At 58.7% G+C, this 16947-nt stretch overlaps 1 protein-coding gene across 4 annotated transcripts in view; it reads right to left on the bottom strand.

The window, feature by feature from the left end:
* Positions 1-16742, bottom strand: part of Pde9a (phosphodiesterase 9A) — a 68125-nt gene extending 51383 nt beyond the window's left edge. For 3 of the 4 annotated variants that reach the window (XM_005001008.4, XM_003463962.5, XM_023562483.2), the window contains exon 1: positions 16590-16741. In XM_005001008.4, coding sequence (XP_005001065.1) covers positions 16590-16658 — 69 coding nt within the window. In that variant the 5' untranslated portion in view covers positions 16659-16741. Of the gene's footprint in view, positions 1-16589 lie in introns of all 4 variants that reach the window. The other variant, XM_063224558.1, reaches the window with a different exon arrangement.
* Between the last annotated feature and the right edge of the window lie 205 nt (positions 16743-16947).

Below are 16947 nucleotides of genomic sequence, written 5' to 3' on the forward strand. Positions count from 1 at the left end.
CTGGGCCTCAGCGGGGAAGGGACTTTCTGGCCCAGGGTCTCTGGGGCCTGGGTGGCCCTGGTCAAGTGTGCAAGAGGGCAAAGGGGACCCAGAGCTTGGGTCAAATTGTCCCTGGCCTGGTCAGCAGGACGGTGGTCCTGGGAGTGACAGGAAACGAAGTCAGAGAGCAGGCTGCTGGCCAGAGGCACTGGGTTCTTAGGCGTCCCCACGAGGATCCCCACTGAGCCCCTCCCCCACCCCATATCCCCCAGGACCAGCCCTGGGAAGCCCTCAAGAGGGACTGTCAAACACCTTAACTGGGTGTAGAAGGAATGGGTGGGAATCAGGGCTGAGGTGAGACGGATCGCTGACCATGACCAGGAAGCCAGGGACAGGGATGGAACACAGCAGGTGCTAAAGCTGGAGACATCGATCCTGAGTTCAGAAGCCTCTTCCAAGGATGGGATTCAAAGTGCTGAGCGGTCCGGGTCCCTTTCCCTCCCCTGCACCCCTGTTAAATGCTGAATGACCTCTTCCCTGGTGCAAACCCCGTGCCATGGGAGTCCCAGGCTGCCCTGGAGGCGGGGTCCCAGAGGCCTGGAGAAGGGAGGTGAAGCAGCCTGGCTGAGCGCCCGACTTGGGAGGCTGGGGCTTTAGGATCTTCTTGGAAAACCAAGGCAGGAAGGAAAGATTTCCCCGTTCCTGGGAGAGGCCTCCTGCCAGCCTCCCCCTGCAAATGCACTGTAGCTTCTGGGCTAAACACAGCAGCCAGGGTCCAGGAGCACAGGGTGACGGAGAGCAGGGAGTGGCAGCAGGCCTAGGGCTGACCGTCCTCCTGCTCTGGGCTCTAAGGCCATGAGTGACGCTGGCTTTCCGGGGGCCTGATGGGTATAGGCTGAAGCCCGAGGCACCTCCAGCCTGGCCTCCTGTCCAGCTGCAGATTCCCCAGGTGGGGAGCCAGCTGGACGGTGACAGGCCTGGTTTTGAGAAAGAAACTGGCACCAGGAAAGAGGCCATGGACCGTGCCACCCGGCCACCACACTCCCAACACCTCAAAGCCTCACTCTCTGCCTCATCCACGCAGGTCCAGCACCTCCACCTCTGCCTGTCCATCTCTGCCTGTCCACACCTGGACGCAGAGCTGGGCCTTGCTCTGGGGGTTGCTGGTTGCACTTTGGGGGTTCTGCCCTAGCTCAGTTCTGAAATTCAGCGTGTTCCTTTAAAGATATTTGCCTCTTTCTTACACTGCTAATGGTCATGTAAGAATCCACACCCTGGCTTCCGCTTCTAAGGAGCCAACCGGGGGCCTTGGGCAGGGTCTGGGGCAAGGCAGATCCCAGGTGGGCACACGAGGACTCGGGGCGCCATGTCCCTGGATTTGGGCTTTCGGGATCAAATGACCTCTTGCCATCTCCACCCCACTGCCCCTTGCCATTTCGGGTTGGGTTCAGCACAAGTGGGTTGGCAATAGAGAGGATTCCCTCTTCCAGACAGTCCAGGTCTTGCATGGGGAGAAGACCTGAAGATCACAGTGCTGGGGCCCCTCACCCTCTACGCCTTGGTGAGCTTCCTGCAAACCCACTTGGGCCAGGCCGATGCTGGCTGGGTCTCCAGGTCTACCCGAGGTCCCCCCTTTCCACTGTGGTGAGTGCTTCCTGTTGGTCTGTGGGGTGCTGGTTTGGATTGGCACACAGCCCTGACCAGCGGGAACCACAGGGGCATTTGCAGTCCTCCGTTATGCAGCGTTCCAAGTCCTGGACAAACACTGCAACCAACCGGCAGCGATTGAGGTTTGGGTTAAGCTCGGAACCAAACCCAGCCAGCCCAGCCCCAACGGGCCCCAGAGTAGCCCGGGCCGGGGATTCCTGCCACAGGCCGGCTGTGCTCTCTTCCTGGGGAGATTGTCCTGCGGGCCAGGAGGACCAGGGTGACCCTAGTTTCCTGTCAAAACCACTGCAAACATCTATGCTACCTTTGGAAATCCTTAAAGATGTGTCTGTGTCAGGGAAGTCACGCTTGGGGGCTGACGGCCGCAAAACACACAGTCATGTTCACTGTCTTGCTGCCACTGCTCACCCTGGCTGCGAATTTTTAAAAATTTTATTCAACTGCCTTAGCAACAATTTTCATGGCGCGTCTGAACTTTGAGTAATGAATCCCTGGCACCGTTCTGCCTGTTACAGTCCGACACCTCTCTCTGCGCGTGAAGACAAGAGCCCAGCATGTGGGGAGCACAGTGCTGAGCCCCGAGCGTGGGTAGCAGAGGAAGGGTGGGCTCTGTCCCTGTGGGGCGGGTGGGACACTTTGTCCCCTCCTCCAATCCTGCTGACCGCTGACCTTGGCCCTGGAGACTGGAGAGTTTCACGCAGCCCCAAGGGACTGCTGCAGCTGGGCACCAGGTTAGACACGTTCTACTGGCTGTTGCCTGGGCACCATGATCCGACATGCACGGAAACTCCCCTGCCGGACCGAACGAAGCTGCATCCCCAACTCACAAATAGCCACCCTAGGCTCGGAGACTCGGAAAGTGGGTGCCAGGGAAATGACACAGGCAGTCGGCAAAAGCGGGGGCTCCAGTGGCCCTCTGCGGTGGGTCATCAGACACATGGCCACCTCCACACCCCACTGGCACGAGACACAGAAAAGGCATCAACTGGTCACCCATGCGACCACCCAAGTGGACACCGAGGGAATGGTGCCGGGAGGAGCCAATCCCAAGAGATGATGCAATTTTTTATTTGTTTGTTTTTTTGATACAGCATCTTGCTAGGTAACCCAGGCTGGTCTTGAACTCATGGTGATCCTCCTGCCTCAGCCTCCTGGGTGCTGAGATCACAGGAGTGTACCACAGGGCCCAGTATACCTGTAATGATCTCGATACGACAGAACCCTGGAGATGGACCAGAGATTCATGTCTGCCAGGGGCCCCTGGGAATGGGAGCTGGGAGCAGTGGGGTGGGGGTGTGGCTAGAAAGGGACCCCAGGGGACCCCATGCTTTAGTGACTGTGGTGGCCAGAGGAGTCAGTGAGGCAATGGCACTTGCGGAGCCAGATGAGGATGGGGACCACAGGGTGTGGGGAGCAGTTTGGCAACAGGGGTGCTGCTGGCCCCCACTCCCGGTTCCAAGAATCCCTCTTCAGGAAGCACTGGTAGTAGACAGACCTGCGATAAGGACATCTGTCAGGTGCCCAGCCCCCTCTGCCGCCGCCAGTGACTCAGCCCAGCTGGTCTTTAGGCAGCTCCCGGTTCACGCCCAGACACTACACAAGCAAAGACACACGGCGAGGGATGGTCCCGGGTGTTGTTTGTCAGAGAGGAGTGGCAAGAAGCCACGCAGCTCCAGACTGTGCCAGGGCTCCGTGACACACACCGGTAAGGCCCATGGCCACACGTTTGATGATGATTCAGTGACATCCTGGAAAACTCGACTGGCGGAAGGCTGGGTGACATTGTGCAGGACACAAGCCGTGTGAGGGAAAGCCACGCGTGTGTGCATGGGCACACACTCATCCGCACGCCCTTGCACAAGAAACATTGGCCAGCAGGGCTCTCACACAGCAGCCTGGCTTCCCACTGGGTGGCAGAATAATGGATTCTTTCTTTCTTTCCTTCTCCATAGTTTTCAAATTTTCCACAACAAATATTTCCCTTCCATAAGCAAGGAAGATGTCCCCTGGCTCCAGAAGCTGCTCAGGAGCCATGCTGCATTTCCATAAAACCCCCAGGAGAGGAAAGAAGCCTTTGCCATTTTTATTCTGAAAGAATGCTCTCTGGCACTCAGCCAAGTACATAAGAAAATTAAACGATGGTACCCAGAGGATGGGAGCGGAATTGAAATAGCATATGGCGGGGGATGGGCTGCCATGGAGGCGCAGAGGAGAAAAATCCAAGGAAAGGGAGGTGCAGGGGCCTGGGGTGCAGGGGTGTCCCCAGGAGGCTGAGCACTGGGCATAGAGCACTTTAGCCAGACATGGGGTGTCTGACCCCCAGCTGCCTTTTGTCCTGTGTGCTCGGAGCCAGGCACGCTCAGCTTCCACAGGAGTGAGGCATGGGGGGTTCCCAGGGGCTGCAGAGCCAGAGCAGGAGTGTCCTGGTGGGCCTGCGGGGCCCTCCTGTTGTGGTCCCCTCAGGAAAACCAACCATCAGGTCACCCACCTAGGTGTCCCGGCCCCCACCCCAGCTTTCCCTGCCTGGGCACCCAGCCCTATGGGTCTGCAGAAGGAGCCAGCAGGCAGGGGCTCCCCAGGCTGACTTGGGGTCATGACACACCAAAGCACCTGTCACTTGGAACCCCCAATATCAAATGCAGAATTAAAGCAAGGCCTCCCTTTTACCCATTAATTATCCCCTGGGTGCTGTGTGAATGTGAATTTATGAAATAAGCGGATATTAACACACATGTTGTTTACCTGTTTACATGTGCTTTATATGTTTAAGGTTTTATGTACAATCTTGTGGGAGAAAACAAGTCCATTAAAGTCACACAAACTCAGCAGTAAACTCTTCCACTACTAAGACAGAGGAGGCCGGTGGCCTTGCAGCAAGGGATCATCAGCACTGAGTGACCTCTGAGGTGGACCTGGGTGACCTTTCGGCTCTGTTCCAGGCTCAGGGCTATCTCCTAGCTCCAGAATCGCCCTGGTCAGGCGTTGGAGTTGTGCACTGTTCCATGATCACGTAGGGTGAGGTTAAGAGGAAACAGCAACCTCAGCTCGGTTCCGGCCCCTGCTCTGCCTGGCTTGACCCAGGGGAGTCTCGGCCTTTTTAAGACTTGGACTCTTCCTCTGTGAACCAGACCCGACTTCACCCCGGGAACACTGGTACACAGAAGTGCCCGACTGTTGACAGCTGTGACTGCTGGAGGATCACTCAAAACTCCTGCCCCTTCACGGGCCACTTCTGCAAACACAAGGGCCTGCTTTTGCAGGTTGTTTGTGTAAATCCAGGACAAACGTTTCCTGCAGTTTGGGACATTGTCCAGAGGGGCTCTGCCCACTTTTTTTTTTTTTTTTGAGTTTTTGAGATGGGGGGGACCCTCGCAATGTATCCTGAGCTGGCCTCATGGCAGCCCTCCTGCCTCAGCCTCCCCAATGCCAGGATTACATGTATATGCTCAGCTCCTGCTTACTCTACCCAGCCTCCTGACCTCCTGTGTGGATTTCCAGCTACACTCAACCAGACCCAAACCAGACCTCCCACAGATCGAGTGTGGGTGCGGTGATGAGATCAGCCAGCAGGGTTAAGTTTAAATCCTGTAACCACAATGCCCAGGCCCAAGCCCCAAGCCCCAAGCCCTAAGCCCCTGGGCCACAGTCCTCCGGGCAGCCTGTCGCCCTCCTGCAGAGAGTGGCAGGGCCAGGCCCCCTGCCCCCCACCCAGGACGCAGAGCCTGCATTTCTGGCCCGGTTTTCAAGGAACCCAGGTTCCTGACTGTGCTCCCCCTAGTCAAAAAAAGAAACCAAGTCAGAGTCTTCTTCTCCCTGTCCTAGACTGTGATTCATCTCTGATAGCTTTTATGAGTTATTAGGCTTTATATAAGCTTCCATGGGCTTCTGCTGGGCTCTGTCCACCCCCACAACAGCCAGAGGCACTGGGCCCTGTGCTGTGGGCCTGCCCTCAGGAGCAGCCACATCTGCCAGCAGAGAACTCCAAGTTTTTCGGCTTTAGAGAGGTTCAGGGAGACTTCTTGGGGCACACGCCTGACATCCCAGCACTCAGGAGGGTGAGGCAGGAGGATCACCCTGAGTTCAAGGCCAGCCTGAGCTACACAGTGAGACCCTGTCTCAGAAGAGACTCATGACCAAAAGAAAACACTGCAGCCATCTGTCCTGTGTCCCAGAGGCGGGCAGCCGTCCTCTGTCGCTAGCCATCCTCCCACCCACCCCCGCATAGCTGCAATCCACCGCGGCTTGTCAGTCACGTGCAAGTGTGAACGCGTTGTTCTTCCTGTTCGGTCTCTGGTTCTCAGGACACGGCAATAACGCCCCATTTAGCAGGGGTTACCCCGAACCACTTGGCAATCAGGGTTTTTTGTTTGCTAAAACAAATCTGTGTGAGGCTTCATTTCCCTTTCCAACATAGGAGAAAATTCTCTGGTCATTGCAATTGCGAAAGAATACAACATTAAAAAAAAAATACAACATAAAAACAGAAATTTCCATCTGTTACTATCTGCAGCCCATCACAGGAGTCATCTTACAACCAACCAAGAAAAAAAGAAAAAAAAAACCACCCTTGGTCTCAAGTGAACGTTCGGCCATCTGCAGGACAGCAGAGGCCAGTGCGGCTCCCAATGACCAGTACCCCTTCCGACCCTGCCCCTGACCTTGTACCCCCCACCCCCGTACACCTCCATTTCAGCATGGGTATTTCCCTAAACAGAACTCTGTTGTGAGCAGTATGCTGAAAGGAAACCAAGCCGGGCATGGTGGAGCACACCTGTGATCACAGCACTCGGGGAGGCTGAGGCAGGAGGATCTCTGTGTGCCTGAGGCTGGCCTGAGCTACATAGCCAGACCCTTACTCAAAAAGGCAAAACCAAAAAAGGAAAAATAAAAGAAAGAAACCTGTTTCTGAGGTGATCAAACACATCTATCTTTAAGGATCAAACAGAATTTGCACTCTTCAGTAAGGAGCAGGAGCGAAGTGGGTGAGAGAGACAGGGGCATGGGCAGCGTGGGGGCCCTTCCTCCCTCCTTCCTGCCCAAGCCACATTATCTCTGACCCTGGAGACTCCATCCCTGGGGAGCTCAGCCCACCCAGCTGGCAGCTACAGGGGCAGGCATGGAGCTGAGTGATCTCTCCCAGTGCAACAGCAAGGTGACAGGAGGGGGTGCCAGGGGGACAGCATCTCCAGCATCCAGCACAGGGCTGACGGCAGGGCCAAGAAAGGCAGCAAGTGGCAGTTGTGATCCTTGCCACAGGGTGGCACAGACCATGGCAGGTGGGGACCGGCACGATGGTGGAGCACTCCCCCAGACCTGGACGGTCACCTTCCCTCGCTGCATCTGGGTGATCAACTCAGGAGAGGGAGGGTTATGGGCTGGCGCTCTGTGACCCGTGCCCTGGGCCCCAGTGCCAGAACCCTGGGGAGCAGAGAACCTTGGCTCCCAGCGGGACAGCAAAGGGGTTCCACTGTCAGCGCGGGCCCTGTGCTTTGGTTGTCTTTGTCCCAGTGTCTGAGGCCAATCTCTGCCTCAATGAATAACAGATCCCAGGGGATTCAAATTGCAGAGCGAGGAGGAGGGTGCTGGGCCAGAGCTCACACAGTGCCCGGCCAGCTGCTCCTGGGGTTCCCCTAGGGTGGCCTCTCAAGGCGTGGCACCACTGTGACTGTGCCCACCCCAACCTGGTCTGAACCCAAACCCTGAGTCCTGTGCACCCCAGGACAGCATGGGGAGGGGGTGGGGCGATGAGACCGCCAACTGGCGACACAGGTGCCCCTGTCTCTCACTACAGATCAGGGTGTGCTGGCCTCTCAGTGGATGCCGGGCTGGGAAGCTCCCTGAGAGGTCCCTGGTCAAAGCTCAGTCCCCTGCTCAGCCACAGCACCAGGAGGAGGTGGGGTGTGGTGGGGGGAGCTGGGTCCCTGGAGCTTCGAGGGACACTGGGCCTGTCCCTCCCCTCCTTCTGCTTCTTGGCCATAAGGTGGGCAGCTTTGCCATGCAGTTCTGCTTTGACTCAGATCCAAGTTGATGGGGCCACACAGCTGGGCACTGAACCTCGGAAAAGCAGAAGCCAAAATACCCTTTCTCCCACACACACATCAGATCATCCCAGGTGATCTGTGACAGCCGTGGGAAGATGACTACCAGGGAGAAGGCGGCAGGGACTGGGACTGGATCACCATTTCCAGGTGGGAACCAGGCGGAAGTTCCCCCAGAACTCTGCAGGGGAGCCCTGGGGCAGAGGCAGGGATCCTGCGTGTCCCTGTGGGCTGTGTGGCTTTCATGATGCCTGGAGCCAAGTGGGAGTGTGGACCCCACACAGGACACCCTCTAGAGAAAACCCCAAGCCCAGAACCTCTGCGGGTAGAGCCAGCCCTGGTGAGACCCAGACATGGCCAGCGTCCCAGCCTCCCTCCATGGTGGGCATAGGTGGCCCAGAGCAGGTTCTCCCGTGTTGCCCGGACAGGGTTTTGAGAGGGGAAGACAGGCAAAGGCTGGGGTGGGGTGCATATGCATTCATTCAGACCATTTCCATGTCACCCCCAAATCCCTGATCAAGACGCTGTGCCCCTCCCCTACAGCCTGGCTTGAGAATGAGTCCCCACCAGTGTCCCTCATGCTCCGTCCAGTGGAACCACCTTGCCTCTCCCTCTGCAGCACCCCAGGCAGGGCCACCCTACCCACTGAGGGTCTTAACTGATAGACCCAGCCTGCTAGGGATTTTGGGGGACCCTCCTTCCCAACAATCTTCTTGCTAAACACTGAGGGCCACAGGGAGAGGATGCCACTCGTGAGCACAGGAGGGCGACCTCAGTGAGCCCTGTGACACCAAGCACCCAGTGGAAATCCACACCCTGGGGCTCCACACAGGAAGAAGCAGGGCCGCAGGTCACCATGGGGGCCAGCCAGGTACTGGTGTGCCAGACACCTGGAGCCCTGGACTGCTCCTCAGCTGCAGGAGGTCCCGAGGGCAGCTCCGGGGTGCCCCAAGAGCCAGACCACCCTGCAGGTGGCCAGTGTAGGAACCGAGTAGACAAGGTGCTTGAGTTTCCTGCCGATGCAGTGACAAATCACAGCAGACTGGGTGGCAGGAACCAGAAGAGACCCTGGGTCTGGACACCCTAGGGGTGTCCTTCCTGTTCCCCCGATGCTAGTGGTGACTGACACCCCCTGGCCGACAGATACACCCCACGTCTCTGCCTCAGTGTCTGTCTCTGTGGCCCCCAACATCCCTCTCCTCAGAAGAGGTCCTGTGGGACCAGAGCTTCCCTGATCCCAGGTGGCCATTGCCCACAAAGACACTGGGTTCTGGAGGCCACGCTCACAGGCGCAGTGCCAGGATGGGTACAATGCGGTGGCAACGTGGGCTGGGGGAGTGGGGAGGAGGTGCAGGTACCGTGGGAGCGGGTGCTGGGCTCTGGGCATGGACGGCAGACAGGAGAGGGGCAGTGGAGGATCCTTGACAGGAAACGGGGAGCCAGACGCTGCTCCTCCCCTCTCTCCTCACAGGGTCACTGTCTTGACATGTCACGCACGTGAAAGGAAACCAGCAGGCCGTCCTGGTGCCCATCACTGGCTTGTGCTGGCTCCCGAGGCTCTAGGTCTGCATGGGGGCTCAGCCACCTCCTGCCACCCCACCTGTCTAGATAGCTTCCCGCTCAGTGCCATGCGTCTGAGGGTGACATCACCCCCACAAATAGGCAGCACATCCCTGAGCCACATGTGACCACAGGACACTGCCCACTGCCCCGAGCACAGAGACTCCCTCCTGTCCGGTATTTTTAGCCGATGACACCCAACTCACAGCACCTGGCTGGAACCAAGAGCCTGCAGCGTCTTCCGGAGGCTGAGCCTGGCGCTCAGTGGGGAGCAGGGCAGAGGACTCCTCAGGAGCTCCCAGAACCGCCAGAAGGGGACATCACAGGCTCCACTGGGGACGGAGACTGAGTCAGAGCCCAGAATCCATGGCATGGAGGTGAGGATGGCAGCTCCAGCACAGCGGCCAGGGACCTCTCAGCTCATCCATGGCTTCAGAGACTAGCCCGGGAGGGGTGCTGGGCAGGAGAAAAAGGGGAGCTGGGGAATAAGATGCTGAGGTCACCTCGCCAAGGTGGGTGGCAGACAGAACAGCAGGGCCATCACTGCACCCACAGCTGGCACTGGTCTGGGTGTCCCTAAGCTGGGCCCCAGCCTCCCGCTCACCCATGGAAGCCCATGGACACAGGCTCAAGGCCTTCCCCTGGGAGAAGGGGGCCTGCTCAGCCCCTGCACCACAAAGCCCAGGCAGCCCACTCCATGTCCTGCTCACAAGAACTGTGTGTGTGTGAATGTGCAGGGTGTGTAGTGTGTGCTGTAGATGTGTGTGCTGTGTGAGGTGAGTGTGGTACATGTGGTGGAGATGGTGAGACACACGTGTGATGTGTGCTGCGTATGACGTGTGTGGTGTGGTGAGTGAGTTCTGAAGTGTGAGGCACACACGAGGGGTGTGGAGTGAGGGGTGTGATGCACGGGTGTGCAGGCTGTGAGGGGAGGTGGTGTGAAGAAGCGTGAGGTGTGTGTGGTGTGAAGTGTGAGGTGTGTGAGGCGTGAGGTCATGAGAGCACACACACCCGCCACCGTCCCAGGCACCCTGCACCTCCCAACTTCCTAGCACGACAGGATCCAGAAAAGACCAGAACACGCTTGATGGTGGCCCTGTGTTCTGCTAGGCCCTGCAAGTGCCTGTCCAGTGGCTTCTGGGCTCACTAGAGGCCGCGTGGGGACCCTGCGGAGTGAGCAGGACCACTGAAGGGGGACATCTCAGGGACCATTCTTGGTCCTTGGTGAGGTGAGGGCGGCAGGTGTGCTGGTGCAGAGCGAAGGCCGAGGGGTGGCAGGAAGATGCCTGCCTCCGAAGTTCTGCCCACTGGCAGACAGGCCAGAGTGACTAGATTCCATGGGACACTGCCCTGTCACTCCAGGCCACCACCTTGAGGTGCAGCACATCGGTGCAGCGGTGCACCTGGCTGAACCCAGGAAAGTGTGGGGTGCTAACCCTCTTGACTCCCACCATCCTACGTGGGTGGGAACTGTTTCTTGGAAGTCCAGTAGGTGGCAGCCCGGTGGCAGAGCCCAGCAGGCACCCTGGCTAGAGGGGACCCTTCCTGACACAGCCACGTGCACCTGCAACATTCCCACCCTCTGGCTCAGAGGGACAGATGGAAGCCAAGGGCCACAGGACAACCTAGAGCAACAAGACACGGTCTTCCAAGACCTGGGCACTGGGCTGCCTTAAATCCACAGCTCCAATAAATCAATAATAATCACCAGCACGAATAGGAACGCAGAGAGGGTGACCTGCCCAGGTTTGGCCACACAGCTCCTGGTGGAAAGGCAGAGGAACTTGCCACAGCCTGTGTGCTCCATGGTGCTGTCACTGCACCAGCCAACCATTGTATGGTTGCATCTTCCAAGCCTCTGTCCTCCCCGGGCCATGGCGCTGCACCTGCAATGTAGGACACACTCCATACACCGTCACACATAGCAAGGTCTCATGGACTCATCTGACTGGGACTCGGGAAGGAGCAGGGCTCTAGGCCACGTGAAGCTTCTTGAGACAAGACGTCAGCCCTGTGCAAGCCAAGGAAACAAGCATGGAAGTGGCCGACTTACGCCACGAAAGCAGACTCATCACTTGGAGCAGACAAGGGAGTATTACTCAGCTGCAAACAAGGAACCAAATCCTGACACACTGCAATGCTATGGTTTCACTGAGCTGTATCTTGGAGTAGGCAGACTCCAAGACAGAAAGCAGGACCGGGCTGGGGTGGGGGTGACAAACATGTTTCCTGGGGACAGAGCTTCAGGCTGGAGAGATGAGAAAGATAGAAAGACGAACTGAGGTGATGGTTACAGGGAGGCATTTAATGTCCCTGAACTGTCCACTCAAACGGGGTAAAACAGTACATTTAAGTTATGAAGCGTTTGCCAGAATTAGAATAAATTAAGCAGAGAATTTAAGGCCAAGTAAGCCCCGGGCTCCTCTCATCATTGCTTCTAGGTCATGTGTTCCGGGTTTGGCCATTCTTGTCCAGCACCTGGGGAGAGATCTGAGTGTAGCTGGAGGACAGGTCTAGCTGGGGCTCTGGAGAAGCAGAAGTAAACACTCAGGAGACTGGGGATGGGCGCGTGGCAGTGAGCACCTGGGCAGGCTCAGGGGGACACCGAGGTCCCTCTGTGTTTGGGAGCAGGGCCTGTTAGGTCACCTCCAGCCGGGCAGCAGACCATGGGGAGGGTGCAGTGTGCACCCCTGTGGAGCGGGAGGCCAGGCTTGCCCACCACACCGAGTTGCCAGCCCAGCACTCATGCAGGGACACCAGGTAACTCACTGCTGGCTGTGCCCAAAGCACGCCCAGGGCCGGCACGGAGCCCCGCCCGTGTGTCCCTGTTCCATCTCTCATCTGCACCTCTGATGGACGCTGTGCCCTTTCCCTGTCCCTGTCATAGTCTCTGATGGCCAGAGCTATGCTGTCACATCTCTGGAGCCCACAGCCCTGCACCCACAAGCACTGGCAGGATACTGGCCTCCTTGGCTCTGGGCACTAGACAACCCCGTTTCCAGCAAGCCCGGTCAGGGCTGACAGTATCCTGGGCAGCAGGGGCCAGGGTCATGAGGCCCTTGGCACTGCCTTCTTCTCTGAGGGCAAATCTTTGTCAAGCTGCAGGTCAGGAGACCAGGGGCTCCTGCCGTGGCTCCCACAGGGTCTTGTGCAGTAGGTCCAGGCTGTGGGCAGCCAGGCTGGAGGCTGGGAGGGCATCTCAGCCTCCTGGGCACACACAGCATCCAGACACTTGACCCACATGACTCACCATCATCTGCACAGTGGCTCTCTGGGGACGTCACCACCCACCCACTTCCCAGAGGAGAAAGTGACTTCCCCGCCTCCTGGCCAGCAAAGAAAGGAGATGGACGCTGCCAGGCTGGCCATTTGGGAGCCAGGCCTTCTTCTGTAGCGACCCCGTGTGTGGCAGGGAGAGGGCATGCTCAGAGGGGCTTCAGGTGTGTCTGGTGTGTCAGGGCCCAGCCGCCTCCCAGGCCTTGCATGCTGGGAATCTTGGGCTCGAGGAAGGAAGGGTATTAGTTCCCTGATGCTCCGTGACCCTGCGCTGGAAGGTGGAGAGTGCATGTCTTGGTCACTTTCCCACGGTGGGACAAAGTACCAGACACTCAAAATTGATTGAAGGGGGACAGGCTTTGGCTCATGGTTTCAGTGGGTTTCATCCATGGCTGCCACTCCAAGGAAGAAATGGTGGTGGAAGGGTGAGGTGGGGTGGTGGAAGGGTGTGGCCAGAACTGCTCCCTGCCTGCAGCCAGAATCAGGAAGCAGAGGGGAGAGGTGCCGAGAATGAGCCCTAATGAGAACACACCCTTCCCGTCCCCACCCAGTGACCACCTCCAGCACCTCCAGCTGCGGAACTCATTAAAAGATCAACTCCCACGATCCCCAAGCTTTCCAAAAGCCTGCCTCTGCACAGGAAAATCTGAGATCTGAGCCTTCACAGTGCATCTCTCAATGGCCTTTCTGGAGGGGGTACAGCTGAAATTAAGGGGTCAAGGTGGGAACAGGGCTTCTCTGGCTCCCCACCTCATGAGCCCTGCCTGCCATGTCCATGGCTGTTTAGAGACCCTAAACACTAAATGTGTCAGAGGAAGAGGGACTGCAGGGGAGCCGGTGCGGCTGGCCACTGGGAATCACCCTCCATTTAGGCCTGGAGTGGGTGGCACCTGGGCTGGGGGACACATGCATTCCAGCATGAGGGGAGCAGAGCCCACAGGAGGCCACTGCAGGCAGGGTGAGCCAGGCACACAAGTTCCACAACAGCATGAGATCACCGCCAGGCCTGGCCCAGGAGAAGGGAGGGCTGAGAGTGGCCAGGGGACACCCATGACTTGGCCACACAGCCACACGGACAAGGTGGGGTGGGGGCGGGGGTTGGGCATACTCTTCCCAGAAGGTGAGACTCTGCAATGAGCCCACTGGGATGCATGGGGACAGGCAGCCAGGAGCCAGGGTCCCTGGGCAGGGAAGAGACAGTGGAGCAGGGCACGCAGAGGCCATGGACCTGTCCTAAAGCCTGTGCATTGTATCAGGTTTTCTGCTCTACCACAGAAACCGTACAACAAAACTCCAGAGGCTATGGGTGCATGGAGACCTGGCTCCAGCTGCTGAGTCAGGCTGGGACAAAACCACCACGGCAGCTCAGAGTGGCCGGGGAAGGGGCCACACTGAGTGCAGACCCAGCTGGAGGGAACCCCATGCCTGGACATGGCACGGGCAGAGCTGGGGACACTGGGTCTCGCGTAGATGTGGCCTCTTAACAAACCCAAGGCCGCAGCAGCCCGAGGGCCCCCAAAGGCTTCTTTCACCTCAGCACATTGGCAGACCTGAGCCTGGGGTGCCACCAGGGCTGGGGGGGGGCGCTGCCTGTAGTCCCCACTTGTGCACCCTGCAAGTCAGGGGTGGAGACACAGCCGCAGTGGGAGGTTGTGTCTCCAACCCCATGCAGGGAGAGGCTCACGAGCTCTGTACACCACCGGGCTGTCCACCACCAGCCCTGCTGGGTCCTAAGATGTCTCAGCAAGTCAGGGACCACTGGCGCTGACCCATCTGTGCACTCCTCCAGGGACCTAAGCCCAGGACTCCTGTCTGGAGGTGGCAGTGGCCGAGCGGGTCATGGTCACACAGGAGCTGCACTCAGCTACAGAAGCTTAGCAGATTTGCTTCATGTCATTTGTCTGTCAACAGCAGGTTCCACCACCCCAGCTCACAGCTGGGGACAGAGGCGCGGAGGTGAAAGAGCTATTTCCAGCTTGGAAATGACCAACATCTGTCCAACCCTTGAGGCACGACACTGTTCCTGTGGCCCAGGACAAGGCACCTGCCCCTCCCAGCTGCTGCTGGACAACCAGGGAAGGAAAGGCCCCCAAATTCCCACTGCAGGACTCCAATGAGTAAATCTGGCCGGTGACAGGATACCTTCCCATAGGACAGAGGAAATTTTATTCCTACTGAGTAGGCTGCCAAATCACTGCACTGTCCCTCTGCATCCTGGGAATGCCACTGCAGTCATGCTCACCAGTGACACCAGGGCTTGTGTCCCCCTGAGCTTGGCCCATGCAGGGGCACCACGGAAGCCAGGGCTTTGGCTTCACCTCCTTCCTCCCATCTCTGCACTGTCCGAGGAGCTGAATTGGTCAGGAGTTGGTGACCAGAGGGACAGAGCGCAGAGATAACGCAGGAACATGGGCTTGCTTGTCACCAGGAATGGTGGCCAAAGTGACAGAGGCAGCACACACCCTTGTCTCCCCCTCCTGGGCCATGTCTTCTCCTTGGAAGCAACAAGGGTTTGTCTCTGACTCTGATGGGGGGAGATGGGACGGATGGAGGGACACAGAAACGAGTGCATGCTGGGAACTTTCGGATATGTGCAGTGCCTGGAGCTTGCAGAGAAGGAATGGCAGCTGATGGAGCATCACAGAAAGCTGACACACACGGTCCCAATGATGCTGCTGCAGGGGTTGGGGGCACATACCGGCGCACACACAGGACCCTCAAAGATCTGGTCTTGTCTAGAACGAGAAGTCCATCCTGAGCACCCAGCCACCGAATGACAGGTGTACACAGTGGCCGAAGGGCCAGAGATGGCAGGGTGCAGGACCACAGCCAGCCTCCTACCCCCTCTCCCTGGGCCAAGGGCCCCACGTGGAGCAGACAGCTGGTGGGAGGAGGAGGACGCGCTGCGATGCCATCAGCCACTCTGTTTACAGCCTCCTGCTCCCAGTGACAGTTTCCCGAGCAGATATCCACGCTTTTCCATGCAGACAACTCAGTACCTGCCTGCCAGGGCTGCTCTGTGGGGTCTTCCTCAGGTACTCCCAGGGTCAGCTGGGACAATCTGCCTGCCTGCGCCCCAGGGGGTCCACCTGCAGTCCCGGGACTCACCTCTGCTCTCTTCACTTTCCACCCACTTCCAGGCAGCTTCCCTGGAACCTTGAGCACCTCCTGGGGACCCACTCACCTTATCTTTGTATAAAGACAAGGGAGGCAGATCCTTCCAGAATTTCGCCTGGCTTTGCTCCAGCACTTCAGGGAAAATGTCTGTCTTGTATGTGTGCACATGCTTGCACACGTGTGTGTGTGTACCCTGGTATTCGTACATGCAATCGCTTATGGCTTTGCATGCATACACGAGTGTGTTTGTGTGTGCTCCTGCTGCGGCAGGAGCTGCACCGGGTAGGGCGCTTCCTTCCTTCAGGGAGAAGCAGGCAGCTCCACACCAAGCAGCTACAAGCAGGCGTCCAGTCCCGGAAGTCAGGGGACCTGGTCCCGTGCTGCACGGGCCCTTGACCCACAGCCCACTCTGTGCGGTAGGAGCTGGACACCTGTCCTTGAAGATGCCTCGGACTCCTACGAGGGGATACAGAGCTGGGCTGCATCCTGACCCCCCAGTGGCAACGTAGGGGTGGCTCGCAGGCTCCGCTGGGCTCAGACTAGAGACCGCTCCCTGGCGCCCAGTGCCGGGCCCTCCCGGGGCAGCAAAGTGAGCGGCTGCTCGCTACCGGCGGGGTTCCCGCAATGGCCTGGACGGGAAAGCTCGGGGAGCAATCTCCTCTCGATGGCTTTTTTGCTCCGCACTTCAGGGAGAGCCAAGAGAGACCCCAAGGCAGTGCGCCCATCGTCCCCGCCTGCCACTCGGAAGCAGAGGCAGGCACGCTCTGCGGCCAGAGCAGGAGCTTCGAAGGGGACCGCCCGGAACAAAGGGGTTCGTGGAGCCTCCTCGTGGGCGGCACCGTGGGCTCGCGGAGCTGCGCACGGATTGGGCCGACCCGGTTCCGGAGAGGAGGCGCAGCCCTCGGCATGGGAAGAGGCCCTGGGCCCGCACGGCGGGGAGGGAAGCAGTACCTTCTGGATGCGTCCATCGATGTCCAGGTAGATGGCCTTGGGCCGGTAGCTGGACGAGCCGGACCCCATCCTGCGCCGCAGCCGCCGCCGCGCTAGCTCGGACTTTTCACCTTACTTTCCGCTGAGCGGGCGGGGCGGACGGGGGGCGGGACAGGGGCGGGACGGGAGGCGGCCAATCGGTGCGGGCCTCTCCCCGCGGTCTCCTGCGCGGGCCACGCCCCTCCCCGCCCCCACTTCCCCTTCTCTTTCTCCCACCTCCTCTCTCCCACCCCCTCGCCCTCCTCTCCTGCCCCTTCTGCATGTTCCCTTCCTCTCCTCCTCTCCCTGTTTTCTTCTGCGGCCCCTCTGTCCACCTCCT

Source organism: Cavia porcellus, unplaced genomic scaffold, assembly GCF_034190915.1.
Source record: "Cavia porcellus strain 051 isolate PalLab524CR breed Dunkin Hartley unplaced genomic scaffold, mCavPor4.1 scaffold_15, whole genome shotgun sequence".
Classification (NCBI taxonomy): domain Eukaryota; kingdom Metazoa; phylum Chordata; class Mammalia; order Rodentia; family Caviidae; genus Cavia; species Cavia porcellus.